At 39.0% G+C, this 16,085-nt stretch overlaps 1 protein-coding gene across 8 annotated transcripts in view; it reads right to left on the bottom strand.

Annotated features, from left to right (window-relative positions):
• Window positions 1–5,379: 5,379 nt before the first annotated feature.
• Window positions 5,380–16,085, bottom strand: part of LUC7L2 (LUC7 like 2, pre-mRNA splicing factor) — a 77,547-nt gene continuing 66,841 nt past the window's right edge. For 7 of the 8 annotated variants that reach the window (XM_087431638.1, XM_004430701.3, XM_087431624.1 and 4 more), the window contains 3 exons: window positions 15,839–15,868; window positions 10,609–10,800; window positions 5,380–6,698 (listed from right to left, as the gene is read on the bottom strand). In XM_087431638.1, the coding sequence (XP_087287764.1) occupies window positions 6,521–6,698; window positions 10,609–10,800; window positions 15,839–15,868 (400 nt within the window). In that variant the 3' untranslated portion in view covers window positions 5,380–6,520. The remainder of the gene's footprint in view (window positions 6,699–10,608; window positions 10,801–15,838; window positions 15,869–16,085) is intronic. The other variant, XM_014787706.2, reaches the window with a different exon arrangement.

Raw genomic sequence — 16,085 nt, 5'->3', positions numbered from 1 at the left:
TTGACAAATGTAGGCACCCATGTAACCTCTGCCAATCAAGAGAGGGAATAGTTCCAATGCGCCAGAAAGTGCTCTCACGTCCCTTTGCAGTCAATCCTCCCTCCTCCCTGATCTCCAGCCCCAGGCAAATCTGCATTGTCTCTGTAGATTAAGGCTAGCTTGTTCTAGGATTTCATAGAAAAGAGAATTGAACAGTACATACTCTTGTGTCTGCTTTCTTAGATTAGTATAATGTTTTAAAGGCTTATTCACGTTGCTGCATGTAGTTCTTTTGAAGGGATTTATCACAACTTATCTTTTCTCTAGTTGGTGATATTACGGTTGTCTCCAGCTTTTGGCTATCATGAATACAGCTGCTATGAAAATTCGAATACCAGGCTGTGTGTGGACATTTCTCTTGGGTACCTGGGATTAGGATTACTGGGTTAAATGGTAAGGATATGTTGTAATTTATAAGAAACTACCTAACTGTTTTCCAAAGTAGCTCTACCATTTTACAATCCCACCAAAAAAATACAAGAGTTCCAGTAGCTCCATATCTTCATCAACACTGGTATTACTAGTCTGTACATACAGCCATTCTAGTTGGTATGTGTAGTGGAACCTCATTGTACTTTTCATTTGCATTTTCCTGATGAGTAATATTGAGCTTTTCATGTGCTCACTGGCTGTTTGCATATTTTCTTGTGAGTCTGACACTGATGGTCCAAAGATCACAGTTAGAGAAATCTGCCTAAAAGACTCATATGCCCACGGGGGCAGAGCATTTTTAGTGATGATTTAAATGGAAAATCTAAGATATCCCTCAACTTTGTGAAAATTTTCAAAATACAGAGTTGAAAAACATGACACGATGAACACCCATATGCTCTCTAGCCAAACCTAACAACTGTTAACGTTTGCCACATTTACTTTTATTTATGTGTATACATAAAACTGTTGAACCATTTGAAATTGCACATATCAAGATACTTCACCCCTAAATACTTCAGCATGCATTGCCTAAAAACAAGAATATTTTTCTACAATTGCGATTCCACAATCACAGTTCATTAACTAAGATTAACATTAAGTTCCTATTCAATCCATGTTCCAATTTCCCCAGTTGTTTCACTCTCTTTTAAACAATGATCCAATCAGGGTTTAGGCATTGTAATTGGTTATATTTAGTCTCTTTTAACCTAGAACTTTTTTTTCTGTAACATTGACTTTTTGAAGATACCATACAAGCTATCTTGTAGAGTGACACACATTCTGGATTTGTCTTATTTCATGTAAACTGGAAGTTAGGCTTAGATTCAATATAAACATTTTTGAAAGAAATACTTCGTGACATTGGGTAGTTCATATTTCATCATTGATAGATTTTAACATTGATTTCAAGTAATTTGTACCAAACTTTATAAAAAAATTTTTTCAGGTAACTAAAACATATCACTCACATATTCCAATTTGAATATTGACTTTTCATCTGTTATTCTCAGTTTTAGAGGTAATATAAAAGTAAAATGAGGGCCGGCCCGGTGGCTTAGCAGTTAAGTGTGCGCACTCTGCTACTGGCGGCCGGGGTTCGATCCCGTGTGCGCACAGATGCACCGCTTCTCCGGCCATGCTGAGGCCGCGTCCCACATACAGCAACTAAAAGGATGTGCAGCTATGACATACAACTATCCACTGGGGCTTTGGGGGAAAAAATAAATAAAATTATAAAAAAAAAAAAAAAAAAAGTAAAATGAGGGGCCGGCCCAGTGGCACAAGTGGTTAAGTGCGTGTGCTCCGCTGCAGCGGCCCAGGTTCACCAGTTCGGATCCCAGGCATGCACCAACGCACCGCTTGTCAAGCCATGCTGTGGCAGCATCCCATATAAAGTGGAGGAAGATGGACATGGATGTTAGCCCAGGGCTAGTGTTCCTCAGCCAAAAAAAAAACAGGAGGATTGGCAGATGTCAGCTCAGGCCAACCTTCCTCAGAAAAAAAAAAAAAAAAAAAGTAAATGAGACTATAAAAGGGTTTTAGAAATGGTAGAGTACTATAGATAGTTTTCTTCTACTATAGATAGTTTTATTCTGCCTTCACTCATTTTGGCCTTTTTTGTTCCCTCTTTGGACATTTTTGTTGGTCCCATATTGCCTCTCCAAGCCCAGGACATACCTGTCACAATGTTATACCAGGAGGAGCCTCAAGCTCAGAATCAAAAAGACATCAGCTGACTGTCGTGACTTCGATTAGTCACTTGGCACCATTCAGTTTCCTTCCCTGTAGAACGGGTGTGATGACGGGCTACCGCACCTGCAGCTTCACAGTGATGTATGAGTGAAATGAGATCACATGGATTAATGTGTTTGAACCAATAAGGCAATTCATTCATTCATTCCACATCTATTGAGCATCAGCTATGTCTCTGTGCCAGGCTCATAGGAGAATGCAGGAAACAAGGTCCATTCTCTGCCCCAGAACTCGGTCTGGATGCAAACACCAGTGTGTGCGTTCAGGCCAAGGAATCCTTGGGGTTGCCTCTCCCTCCTCTGTTCCACCCTCCTGCCCCACACCATGGAGTAGCCATGTGGGCTGGTAGTGACTCCAGTTTGGGGGTACGGTGAGCAGGGATAGCTTGGGAGGTACCCGACACACCTAACCACTCCTGCCAACCTTGCAATCCCAGCCCCCGGCCAATGTTTGGTTCAGGCCTAAAGGCCTAAACCAATCATGGGTGCCATTATGCTGCCCACTTTGGTTGGTTCCCAAGTGGGAACACGACCCAGTTTGGGTCACAGATGTGAGAAAAAAGTTGCCTTGCTCTTTAGACACACAAGATGGAATGGTTTCTTTCCACCTGGAGATAAGGCTCAGGTGCTAACCTAAGGAAGAAGCTATCACATGGAACTGAATCCCATGAGCCAATACAGACCCTTCATTTTTAAGCCCGTTTGAGTTGGATCTTCTGTTACAGGCAGCCAATAGTATCCAGATATAGGAGTGTGCTACATCTGGGACCTCTAGAGCCACTCTCCCAAAGCAGTATCAGAGTTGATTCTGCTACAGGCACCAGCCTTTGGCTTCTCCTGTACGGCCTCTTTCCTTGCTGGATCCTTGATTGAGAGCCTAGTACTGAGTCTGAATGCCTTGCTTTCAGCCTAACCCTACTATGCTGGCCATTAGTTTGGTCTGATCCCCAGATATGCTTGTAGACCCAGAACCTCTGACATCCTGGTTTCTGCTGGTACGTGAATGTGTGGGTACACCTCACAGTTCAGAAACATCTGCTGGCCGCAGCAGCACTCCACTGGTAGACCTCTGCCTTGTCCCCCAGTCGGCCTCTGTCATCAAAACCCTGTTTTCTCAGCCCTCTCCAGCCCTTCCTAATTCCCCTGAAGCTGGGATTATTTTTTCAAATTAGAACAGGCAATGGAAAGAAAAAAGAGAGAAAGGGCAACTGTGTAGTGCCTTATTTATACCCTGGGAAAATCTAATCCTCAATAGTCAAGGTATAATAAAAGCATGATGTAAACAGGTCTGTTTTTTCAAATAGGAAAAATATAGACAAGGATGTCTTTCAAAATCTTTAAGTCACTATATATAGCACATTGTGGTGGACCAAGGTTATGAAGGTTCTCAGCTGTGCCAGACACCAACCTTGAGAAATGTAAGCATGGTCTTGGGTGGGAGGAAGCCCCTCAAGAGGCTCAGGGCAGCATCTAATGACTGACTGAAGAGGCATGTTTCAATGGTTTAACAATTTGTATAGCCATACCAATCATATACCAGCTGAATATCCACCTCGGATATATATGTATTTTAAACTATGTAACATTTACTTGGATTTTTAATGTTGCAAAACTTATAAACATTTGATTTTAAAAACTGTCACCAACATTTACTTATAAGAACTTATATTATGAAAATGGGTCATTACCTAAACCTACCACTTTGAAATGTACCACACTGAATGACAAAGTACCACGATGAATGACAAAAGTGTTTAACTCACCCTTGGCTTTGGTTCAAAGGGCTAATGTTGGAAGCTACAATTAAATAATTAAAATAGACTCTTAAAATGGAACCTGGAAGGAAAAAACAGGAACTTGGAAAAGACAAATTTGAACCTTAGTTTTAGGGTTAATTATCAGAGAGGAAAGGTCTTTCTTGAAAAAAACAAATCTACTTAGAAATGGAGGTTTTTTTCTTTAGGGGGAATGTTTGATGACAGCAAAACAAAAGCCTTACTGAAGGAAACACTTAGCATGACATCCCTAGATTATCAAATGTTTTTGCAAATGTGTGATTAAACTTATACTTTCTATTATTGTCACCAGATAACACAAAGTACCAAAAATTGTGTGTGTCTGAGAAGAGACAGATATTGAGATTCTAGGATTATTCTAATTCAGAGTGGCTGCCCTGGCTTAAGGATGATTATTAAAAATGTAGACTGTTTACCCCAAAGTCTAAATACTAGAAGTATCTAAGCAACAGAATTTTTTAAAAAGGGTTTTTAAAAATGGGCTCATTCACTTAAACAACCACACAGCGTGAGTGATCCACCACGGTGCCAGCTCTGGGTGAGGATGTCCTTCACTGGCTGTGGCTGACTGCTGGTGGTCGGGCAGCCTGCACCACCTACAAATCACAACTGCAGTAACAGCTAATAAGACAGACATTGCGTTACTTCCCAGTCATTTATACAATTAGGCAGAGAACAAGTGTTAAATTCTAATTATACAAACGTAATTCTAAAACATATTTTTCAATCATATTTTGGAGTTCGGTATCTAACTTCAGATATATCACTAATCCTAACAGGTCACGTCCAGACAGTCTTCCTTGCACCCACCAGTTTAACCTTTTTGATCTTACTCCATACCCCAAGGTACGAAATCCAAAGTACTTATAAGGATTTAAGAGAACAGTGCAGATCACTAGGAACAAAGTAGATAAAAACAATTTCCCAGCAACCAAAAATAAAAGGCAATAGGGCACTGTGCAGATGGGTCTCTCAGATTAAACTCTGTATAAATTGAACTGTGTGAAACCAAATATGGTGGAAAACCTTCAGCGAATGAGGCACAGCTTGGTCAACTGGGAATTTGATTAATGTCCCTTTAAGACATAAATCTGATGTCATTTAGAATGATATCAGTTTCCCTTTCTCTCTGAGGCCCACATTCCTCTGTCACATCAAATTTGTTACACTTGGGGGGTCCAAAAACAGAAATAGTTCTTGAAAGGTAATCTTAATTATATTTACAGACAGTAATTTCATTAGTTAATGTATTTTTGTCCCTCAGATTTTCTAGACTCACAAGTGATACCTGCCAACAACTGTTTAAATCACTAGTGGGTACAGAGATCTTCAATGGAGAAATCGTTAGTCTCATCATGTTGGTTACACCACGTTTTTATTTCAGTTTGCTGGAGGAGAAGAAAAACAAAACAAACCAAAAACAAACAGAAAAACCAACTTCTTCTGGCAGTCCGGTCCTTCTCCACAGCAGTTATTACAAACAACCCTGAAGCAGCTGGAATAGAGTCAGCAAGGAGCCCAGGTGGAGCAAGAGTTCATCCTGAATCTTGGCAAGTATGTATTTATTTCCTTTGGTGCCTTCCAGCAAGGCACCATTAATGATATAACAGAATAGAAGAAATGCCCACGGCAAATAGTTCTAGTGACAATTTACTAGACAAGTTACAGTTTAATGATGGTGGTGGTGATTGTTTCTTTCACTTTATTACTATTATTATTTTTTTTCACAATAAGGGTGTAGCCTTTATACTCCACACACACAAAATAAAACAAGAAGTGCTTATGAAAGAGTCCCTGCCCCCACCCCCCTCTTCAAAACATCCTGAACGTAGCAATTCAATAGAACAGAAAAATCAAGACATGTCTGATTTCAAAATTTCAATACAAAAGCAAACTATGTAATGCAACAGCTGTTCAAGTTCCAACTCTAAATAGGCACCGTTAAACAAACAAAGAAAACCTCCCAGTACTTTAAATTTCTCCAGCACACATTCCAATATAATGCTCTGAACTGTAATCAGCTAGTAATTAATAATGGGAATAGAATCTTAGAACAGAAGTTATATTGCTTCCCTGCCCCCCTTTCTGTTGAAATTAGAGGATACAAAAGTCAGGAAGAAGAATAAAAAAAAAAAATTCCCAAAGCTGCTGCTGTTTGAACTAGAAAGGAAGACAGCATTTTACAAAGGTTCAAAAAATCCCAGGGCAAGTAACACAATTCATTCACTGTCACTCCTACTAGAAAGAATAAAGACATGGCATCTTATTATATAAAACTTTCTTTCAGAATTGTATTACAGCTTCACCAGAAACTATGGATGTAGCTCTAGGCTTCACAAGGAAAACAAGTTCAGTTCAGATCAAGTTAGATACTGTACATCTAGCCTAGCTGGATTGGTGTCTGGAACTGCTCACTGTGTCACCCCGAACAGCTGTAAACTAAACAATAGTATGTAACTCCAGAGGAAGCTTAAGGATTGAGGATGTGTACATAGCTAATTATATCTCCCCTGCTTCGCGCTCTTCAGAGCTCCTCCTGTCTTCTGATCTGCCATTAGCGCTCTCATAGGACCGCTTCTTATCTTTTCGATCTCTGTCACGAGGTGATCTGTCTCTTGAACTCCTGTCTCTGTCACGTGATGCTAAGTCTTGGTCTCTGAATCTTTCTTTTGAGGATCTGAAAAATATTAATTTGAGGAGCAAAATGTGTTGGGAAACCCAAAATCCAAATGAAAGAATCGGATAAATATTAAGGTACTGATAGCTGAAGATATACAGAATACATCCAAGAAAGAAAGAGTCCGTTTCCTGATAGAAAAGAGCACTACTATATTTGATAAGGGTACTAAACCAAGGAAATGGGTAAAAACAAGTAGCTAAGGGTCAAAAACCATAAGCTAAATAATGATTTATAGGATATTCAGATTATCTCAGAGGCAATCATAAAGCTTCTCCAATTCATAGCAAATGTATTTAATATAAAAATAATATATAGACAATACCTTAAAAAAGTGAAAAATGTTATCAAATTTTGAAAAAATATATAATAGAACGTAGACTCCAAATTGAATGGAAATCAGTGACTTAGAACAGGGGTCAGCAAACCTTTCTTCTTTGCTGTCTAGCCAGGCAGTAAATATTTTAAGGTGCTGCAAGTCACATACAGTCTCTAAGGTACATTCTTCTTCCCTTTCTTTTTATCAACCCTTTATCAATGTAAAAACCATCCATAGCTCAACAGCTATACAAAAACAAGCTACAGGGCCAGATTTGGCCTGCAGGCAACAGTCTGCCAACACTTGACTTAGATAAGAGAACTACTCAATTAACAATATGGCTGTAAATAACCATTTATTATTTTGAATTATCTGCTTTACTCCTCCTGAGTTAGCTCATTCAACCAACAGAAAAAATCAGAATGGAAGACAAAGATGATCACACTATAATAAATCTTGATTAATCATAACTGTTTCTTAATACCACCTTCTCCATCCCCATACCCAACTTCAATAAGAAACGTAAATAATAACAAAACAAGCTCATATCAGAGATTCAATCAGAAGGAAAACCAAAGGACATTATGGGATCAGAATTAATATGGAATCTTCTATACTTTCAATATCTAGAATGAATCAGTAACATATTTTACATTTATTTGATTCTTTACAGGTGACATGGTACTTGTACATAATTATCTCACTTAACCCACGTTCAGAATTAGGATCTGAGGCACTGCAAAAAACCTGAATAAGTAATACTTTCAACTTCTAAGGCAGGAAAAAAGTACCACTGAAATCAGTTTTAGAAATATACTTAAGGAGGGTTAAATGAAAAAGGTTGAAAAATTAATGTCAACTTTGATTATTCTATTTAATTAAGGTTTTAATACCCTTAATTTAAAAATGATATGTAAAAAAATCACACAGTGCACGTCCGGTTACACTAGTCCTACCCACAGTCTTTGTAAGAACGGAATGCGAAGAGAGATGATGGAGACGATGCCTAAGAGTAAGGACACCAGTTGCTGGTAAGTCCCAGAGGTTGGTAATAATAACTGAAAAACAACTATGAGATGAGCACTGACTAATGTTTTGAGATTACAATGTCCCACACATAAGCAGTTTCTATTCACTATGTCACTCAAACTACCAATAATCCTAATAAAGTCGGTACTCTTACCATCTCTACTTAGTAGATGCGGAAAGACAGGTAGGATAATTAGATTACTTGGCGCAGGGCCACTGAACCCAAGTAGTCTGACTCTGAAGTCTGCACTACCTGTGTCTTAACAGAGCAGGAAGCAAAAAAATGCAAATAGTCCTCATTTACCAATGGTAACTGTTGCCAGAGAAAGATCACAAGCAGAATCTACTTATCTCAGAGACCAATATTTCACAGTTGAGCAGGAGAACTGCAAACAAGAGATTTCTAACTGGGACTTTTCCCTTGAAAGTTAAACTCAAATATGTAGCAATAACGTCAAGTTATCATAACATGTAGGTTTTAATAACAATTGTCTGCCAATTTTGGTTAAAAACAAAGAATGTTCCTTTGAAAGAGAATAATTTGAATATCAAGATCAGAACTGCCCTTGAGAAAAGCAAAACTTCTAAGTTTTAAATAATCCTCTTTATGAACATGCTGAAAATATTAGATTAGAGGTATCATGTAGTATGGTGGAAAAATTTCCTATACAACTTCATAAATGCAGGAAGCATTAGGGACTAGGAAAACCCAATCTTAGATGAGACTTCATGCCCATCCCCCTTCCATCTCCACCACCAATAAAGACATTTAAGAGTTCACAGACACCAGAAACAAGGACAGGTGAGGAGGCTGACAAGGGAAATTGTCTAGATCTCCATCAACCAGAAGGACGATTCTCAAAATTTACAGTGCAGGTAAGACTCATAGAGAATTTTTTAAAATGCAGTTTTCTGGGCACTGCACTGTGTGCCCACAGTTTTAAGAATGTGAGATAAGTGGACTACAAATCACAGTATGACAAACTCTGTCCCTTACAAATTCCTTGCTCATTTTCTGCATTTGCCTATGATACTCTATCTAGAATATCTTTTTCCTCCCTGGTTTTATCTATTCAAATTATACCTACCTTTATTCAAGTTTTACCTACTACCTGAAGGTAGTAGTAATTTTTTATTACTCTGGAATCTCCCTCACCTAAACTCCTGTAATATATACTCTATGATATACAGTTTATCACATTATATTAGGTCTTATATCAGTCTCATTATTGTCAAAGATGTTAGTCCTGTGTTCTAACTCACTCAAAGTTGTTCAACTATGTTGTATTTCTTTGTTTTTTTTTTAGTAGCCTAGTACAGTAGAAAGTATACAATTCTTACTGATTGAAGTCACCTTAAGAACTACTTCGTTTGCTAAGAGAACAGAACTTAAATATTCTCACCAAAGGAAAAAACATAAATATGTGAGGTGATGGATGTGTCAATTAACTAATGGTGGGATCCTTTCACAATGTATACATATATCAAATCACCACGATGTACACTTTAAATATCTTACAATTTTATTTGTCAATTATACCTCAATAAAGGTGTGGAAAAAAGAATCAACTTCAAAAAAAAATAAACAAAACAAACCTACTTGGAACAAGGCAAGGATATAAGAAATAAATAAAATACTGATTGAGAGCCTATTAACCAACTGAGCTTGTGAGTAGTTTCAGGGAATGGCTAGTTGAGGGTCAAAAAAAATAGATTTTCAACAGCTTTCTGTGGATTCTATCATGGGCTTTATGTGGAGTAATCTATAGAAAATTTAAGACTAGTAGGTACCAGGCACTCAAAAAGTTTGCCATATATATACTTAAGAATAGTTGGCAGGAAAAAAGCAATTTTAAGCACAGTTTATGTTCCATAGAAACTACCTGGCTTAAGGGCCATCAAGTGACCTGAGAAGTTCTGGGAGCTTGGTCTATATATACTGCGAATGTTAAGGCTCCACCATATTCTAATCCTTTGTAATGAATAGATACTCAGGTCCCTACACATTCCTCACTCTGAGTCTGTCCTCTCTGCACTTTTTGAGTTTTCATGCCAAGGAAGTCTAACTTCCTTAAGATTCTGAATCTGCCCTGCCAAGCTAACTGTATATAATAATGCATACCTAAGTGCAGATTAAACAAGAATATACTAGAATGTGTCTGCTCTGAAAAAGTGCACAAGTTCAAAGAAATTTGGAAAACAATGAATCAAAGCTAAACAACTCTTTTAATGAAAGGACTTCTCGGAGCCCCTAATTTGCCAATACATACTGAAAAAAAACTCGAAGAGTATTGGTACCTAAAATTATTTGCCCATAAAGTACTTTTTTTTGTTACTAGACACACTAAGCAGAGAGAAGCAGTAACCTTTGCACATACTGGTTCCAATTTCTTACTCTGGCTCATAAGTATATTCTTAGTGAATTACCCATGTAATTAGGGGAAAAAATGTTATACACCCATACAAATGTGTACATATTACCAGATGCAAGTTTCAAACCAACAGTATTCCAACTCTAAACCATAAAGGTAGCTCTGTATCCTCTTACAGACACCTCAGTACCTCCTCCTGGATCGCTCTCTGCTCCTGTCTCTAGAACTGTGCCCGCTTCTCTGGTGGCTGCGGCTTCGGCTGCGACTGCTAGAACGGGATCTGTGGCGATGGCGTTTCTCCCGAGATTTGGAGCGAGTTCTCCTCTTCCGTTCCCGTGACATGGAGCGAGACCGATGTCTGCGATGCTCTCTGGACCTGGATCTACAGAAAACACTTGATTTAGTTTTTAGCTTCATCAGCACTACATTTCTCACTTACTAAAGGCTTTTTTTTTTTTTTTGTGAGGAAGATCAGCCCTGAGCTAACATCAATGCCAATCCTCCTCTTTTTGCGGAGGAAGACTGGCCCTGGGCTAACATCTGTGACTGTCTTCCTCCACTTTATATGGGACGCCACCACAGCATGGCTTGACAAGCGGTGCGTCAGTGCGCGCCCGGGATCCGAACGGGGCTGCCAGCAGTGGAGCTCTCGCACTTAACCGCTACACCACGTGGCCAGCCCCTAAAGCCTTTTCTTTAAAGAGAAACTATCCCCCTCAGCAGCCTCACTAATGCCAATTCTGTTTCAAGTCAGCTAAATCTATACTAAAATAAATTGCTGGTATATTAAATAACTTCCTACTAGAATTTCAAAATAAAAATTAAACACTGGTTCTCAGAGGTCAATCAGTATTGTATAAATTTACATCAGGAATAATAAAAAACTGAAGGAAACAATCTATACCACTACTACACACTACAGATTGTATTACCTAGAGGCTTTATGGATTTCATTTCATTTAAACTGCTAAGATTTTTAGTATACTTTAGAAATAAAGTATGTACCTGATGTACATGGACAGAAGAGAGGAGAGGCATGAGAAAGAATATTCTTTAGAATAAGTTACTAACTCTCTGAATTAGAAAGGTTATATGAGCATCAAGTAAGTTTGAATGTCCGCAATATACCTAGTCATAGAGTAATCAAAACACAGTAAGATAGGGGCCGGCCTGGTGGCGCAAGGGGTTAAACGTGTGCACGCTCCGCTGCGGCGGCCTGGGATTCACCGGTTCGGATCCCGGTGCACACACATTGCTTGTCAAGCCATGCCGTGGCAGCGTCCCATATAAAGTGGAGGAAGATGGGCATGGATGTTAGCCCAGGGCCAGTCTCCCTCAGCAAAAAAACAAAAGAGGAGGATTGGCAGATGTTAGCTCAGAGCCAATCTTCCTCACACACACATAAAAAAACAACACAGTAAGATAGTTTTTTCTCACAAACAAATCATGTTCTGCTTGAATAAAGAACTAACCTGCATAAGTCATTTGAGAACTTTAAGTTGCAAAAAAAAAAGTATTTACAACAAGCACATAGGACGAACAACATTTTGAAGAAGCTAGAAGGAAAAACACTCCCGTAGGCTCCACTGGGTCACAAAACTAACTTGTGTATTGTGTGTGTGGTGAGGGTAGGGATGGCATATGCAGAGGACTTAAAACATCTGAGAGAGGGCCGGCCCCGTGGCTTAGCGGTTAAGTGCGTGCGCTCCGCTGCTGGCGGCCCGGGTTCGGATTCCGGGCGCGCACCGACGCACCACTTCTCCGGCCATGCTGAGGCCGCGTCCCACATGCAGCAACTAGAAGGATGTGCAGCTGTGACATGCAACTGTCTGCTGGGGCTTTGGGGGGAAAAAAATAATAAAAATAAAATCTTAAAAAAAAAAAAAATCTGAGAGAAAACAAAGGGGAAGAAAGGTATGCAACTTTGTTAAAAGAGTCACTTTAAGAGTGCTGAAGGAGCCGGCCCCGTGGCTTAGCGGTTGGGTGCGCGCGCTCCGCTACTGGCGGCCCGGGTTCGGATCCCCTGGCGCGCACCGACGCACCGCTTCTCCAGCCATGCTGAGGCCGCATCCCACATGCAGCAACTAGAAGGATATGCAGCTGTGACATACAACTATCTACTAGGGCTATGGGGGAAAAATAAATAAATAAAAAATTATAAGAGTGATGAAAATGTTCTAAAATGGATTGATAGTTGCACAACTTTAAATTTACTAAAAATCATTAACTTGTAGACTTAAAAGGGGTAAACTTATGTAAATTATACCTCAATAAAGCTGTTAAAAATTTTTCTGAAGTCACTTTAAGAATGTGATGTTTTCTCATAATTTGATAGAGTAAGTTAAAAAGCACATTATTCAGGTGATACAATTTACAGTTTATTTTCATATGATCATTTTGTTAAATGAAGTTTAAAAGCATTCAGCTCATGTCAACATTATAGTCAGAGAAAGGCATATATTGTGGAGCTAGCATCAACCAGTTGAAGAGACTATTTCCACAATTGAATAAAACATTTCTGAAAAGGAGCAGAGGGAAAAGAAAAAAAAATTCACTCAATAAAAGTTTATCAAATGATACTTTGTTTAATCACTCATTTTGAGCTGTTATAATGAATCTATTTCTTCCAACACAATGATTCATCTTTGTAAAAAATTTAGACAATTACTCATTCATTCAAAAACTATTTACTGGGTGCCCATTGTACTGTTCTAGGTACTAAGGAGACTGAGCAGTAAATAAAGTCCTTAACCTCATGGAGCTTATTCTCCAGAAAGAGGTTTACAAAGGTATGTAGGCAGTAAATAAAGATAGGCCAGGCAGTAAAGAAATGATATATTGAGAAGGGTAAAGACGGAGAAAGAAAGGAGGTGGTAATCTTTCATACAGAATAGGCAGGGAAGGCTTTTCTGATAGGATGGCATTAAAGCAAAGACGAAATGAAGTAAGGGAATCAGCTAACAAGCCATCTCAGAGAAGAGTGTGTCTGGTAGAGGGAACACAGGTGAAAAGGCCCTGAGGTGAGACAAAGTTCAGCATGTTGAAGGAACAGAAGACCCATTTGGCTGGAATGAAGTGAGCAAGGAAGAGTAATATCAGGGGTATTATAGGCAGGATGACCAAGTACTTTAACATTCAAAACAGGATGCTCTGAATGATAAGTTATATAGAAGGAAAGGGGGAGCAATTAATGAATATGCTGAGACAAAACATAAAATGCAACCCAGGGCAGACTGATCACACTACTTAAAAAGCTATGGTGAGGATTTCGACTTCTCCTGCGAGTGAGATGGAGCATCTTTGGAGGGTTTAAACAGAGGGCCGATGTCATTTATGGCTCATTTCTAATGGGCTCATTCTGGCTGATGTGTGAAAAACAGACTGAGGTAGAAAAGGGGAGTGGGCAAGTACAGAAATTAAGAGACCAGTTAAGAGGCTATTGTATAATAGAGAGATAAAGAGGTGGCTTGGACTAGAGTGACAGAAATTAAATTGCTGGCATGACTATCTAAAGATGTTCTATGTACAAATAAATAGTAAGTATCTTTTGAACAAAAAGACTAGCTTGCATTAGTTAATCGGTAAACAACAAGTGTCATCATTTAATGTTTCTACTTCTTATCCTGGATTTGAGAAACTCACAACAATATAATTTGTCTGACACAAATTGATCTCGTTTATTAAGTCTTCATTTTCTGATGTTTTAAGCAGAAATACCACTGAAATTTTCTAGAAAGTTAAGGAGGATCTAACAGAAACATAAGGTTTTTCTTTCATAACAAATGCTCCGATTTATAATAGGGCCAAGTTCTTGGGAAATAGTTACTCTTTAAGCGAGTTCAGAGTACTCAGAAGGTTTCAAAAAGAAGATGTACTCCAAACAGGAGGAACGGCAGGATTTGAAAAAGAGTGAGAGAATGGGCATTCTAGGTGGGAATGGATTCATGAGCAAGACTCCAGGACAGGAATGCAAATGGCAAGTGAAGAATTAAGAAGGATGCAATACATCATGTTCCCCACCTTCCTTAGACAGAAAAAAATTACCAGTAATTAGTAAAAACTGTAAAGAAAGGCTTCAAAAAGCCCCCAAATATTAATGCCAAAAATCAAAAGAAAGTGTTATCTTGTTCTCTTCGCTGTAAGCACCCTTGAAAGCTTCTTGCGATCACTGTACCAAGGGATAAGTAATAAACTCAAGATCAAGGCGTAAATGAAACATTTTAGTTTCTCTTAACAACCCACCATGGATCTTTTCATTCAAAAATATATCCAACTATTTAACCTACTTACATTTTCAACAGGTACAGCCTCTTAGAATGTGTTTCTTAAATGTACCACTCAAACTGATTTTTAAAAAATAAATCCTGGGGCTGGCCCGGTGGTGTAGCAGTTAAGTTTTGCATGCTCTGCTTCAGCGGCCCAGGGTTTGCAGGTTCAGATTGCGGGCAGGGACCTAGGCACCACTTATCAAGCCATGCTGTGGCAGGTGTCCCACATATAAAGTAGAGGAAGATGGGCACGGATGTTAGCCCAGGGCCAATCTTCCTCAGCAAAAAGAGGGGGATTGGCAACAGATGTTAGCTCAGGGCTAACCTCCCTCACCAAAAAATAAAAATAAAAAAAATAAATCCTGTCAGATATTTACTCTGAGCTTCTAAAGAAAATTTTAAAGAAATATTCTGAAATATTTTTAGCTTTCTCTATAACTCCAGGGCACTGTATATAAGTTTACTCTGATTAACACTAAATGGTAGTTCATGAGTGTCTTCTGACCAGTTTCTTCTCAAATGGCACTGCTCAAACTTGAACTACAAAAGAATTAAGAGTATTGGGCCGGCCTTGTGGCTTAGCGGTTAAGTGTGTGCACTCCGCTGCTGGCGGCCCGGGTTCGGATCCCCGGCGTGCACCGAGGAACCGCTTCTCTGGCCATGCTGAGGCCGTGTCCCACATACAGCAACTAGAAGGATGTGCAACCATGACATACAACTATCTACTGGGGCTTTGGCAGAAAAATAAATAAATAAAAAAAAATTTAAAAAAATAAAAAGAATTAAGAGTACTAATCTAATTCTCACTCTTTTTTTTTTTTTTTTGGTGAGGAAAATCAGCCCTATGCTAACATCTGCCAATCCTCCTCTTTTTTGCTGAGCAAGACTGGCCCTGGGCTAACATCTGTGCCCATCTTCCTCCACTTTATATGGGATGCCACCACAGCATAGCTTGCCAAGCAGTGCGTCGGTACGCACCCGGGGTCCAAACCAGCGAACCCTGAGCCGCCGCAGCAGAGCTCACGCACTTAACCACTTGTACCACCGGGCCAGCCCCTAATTCTCACTCATTTTTAAACAATATTTAATCTACAAAAACTACCTTTGAAAAACACAGCTTCACTACTTATACCTATCTTATACAATACCTACCTTTTCGGATTCTTGCTATGTGATCGAGACCTAAAAAAAAAATCTATTTTTAGAAAAGTAACTATAAATGAGAAAAAGTGTGCTGTTAAAATTACATTCTTCCTGATTTCTGATTTTTACACTAATTTTATAAATATAAGGCATGTAGGTATGCACACAAATTTTTCCAAAATGCACCACAAACTCTACAGGTTCCCCCACCTTGGCATAGGAGCTTCCTTAACTAGGATAACTGGCTCTTAAAAAA

Source organism: Ceratotherium simum, chromosome 1, assembly GCF_057802395.1.
Source record: "Ceratotherium simum simum isolate JZ-2026a chromosome 1, ASM5780239v1, whole genome shotgun sequence".
Classification (NCBI taxonomy): Eukaryota; Metazoa; Chordata; class Mammalia; order Perissodactyla; family Rhinocerotidae; genus Ceratotherium; species Ceratotherium simum.
Note: the sequence above shows the minus strand (reverse complement) of the source record. Positions and strands in the feature narration are given on the sequence as shown.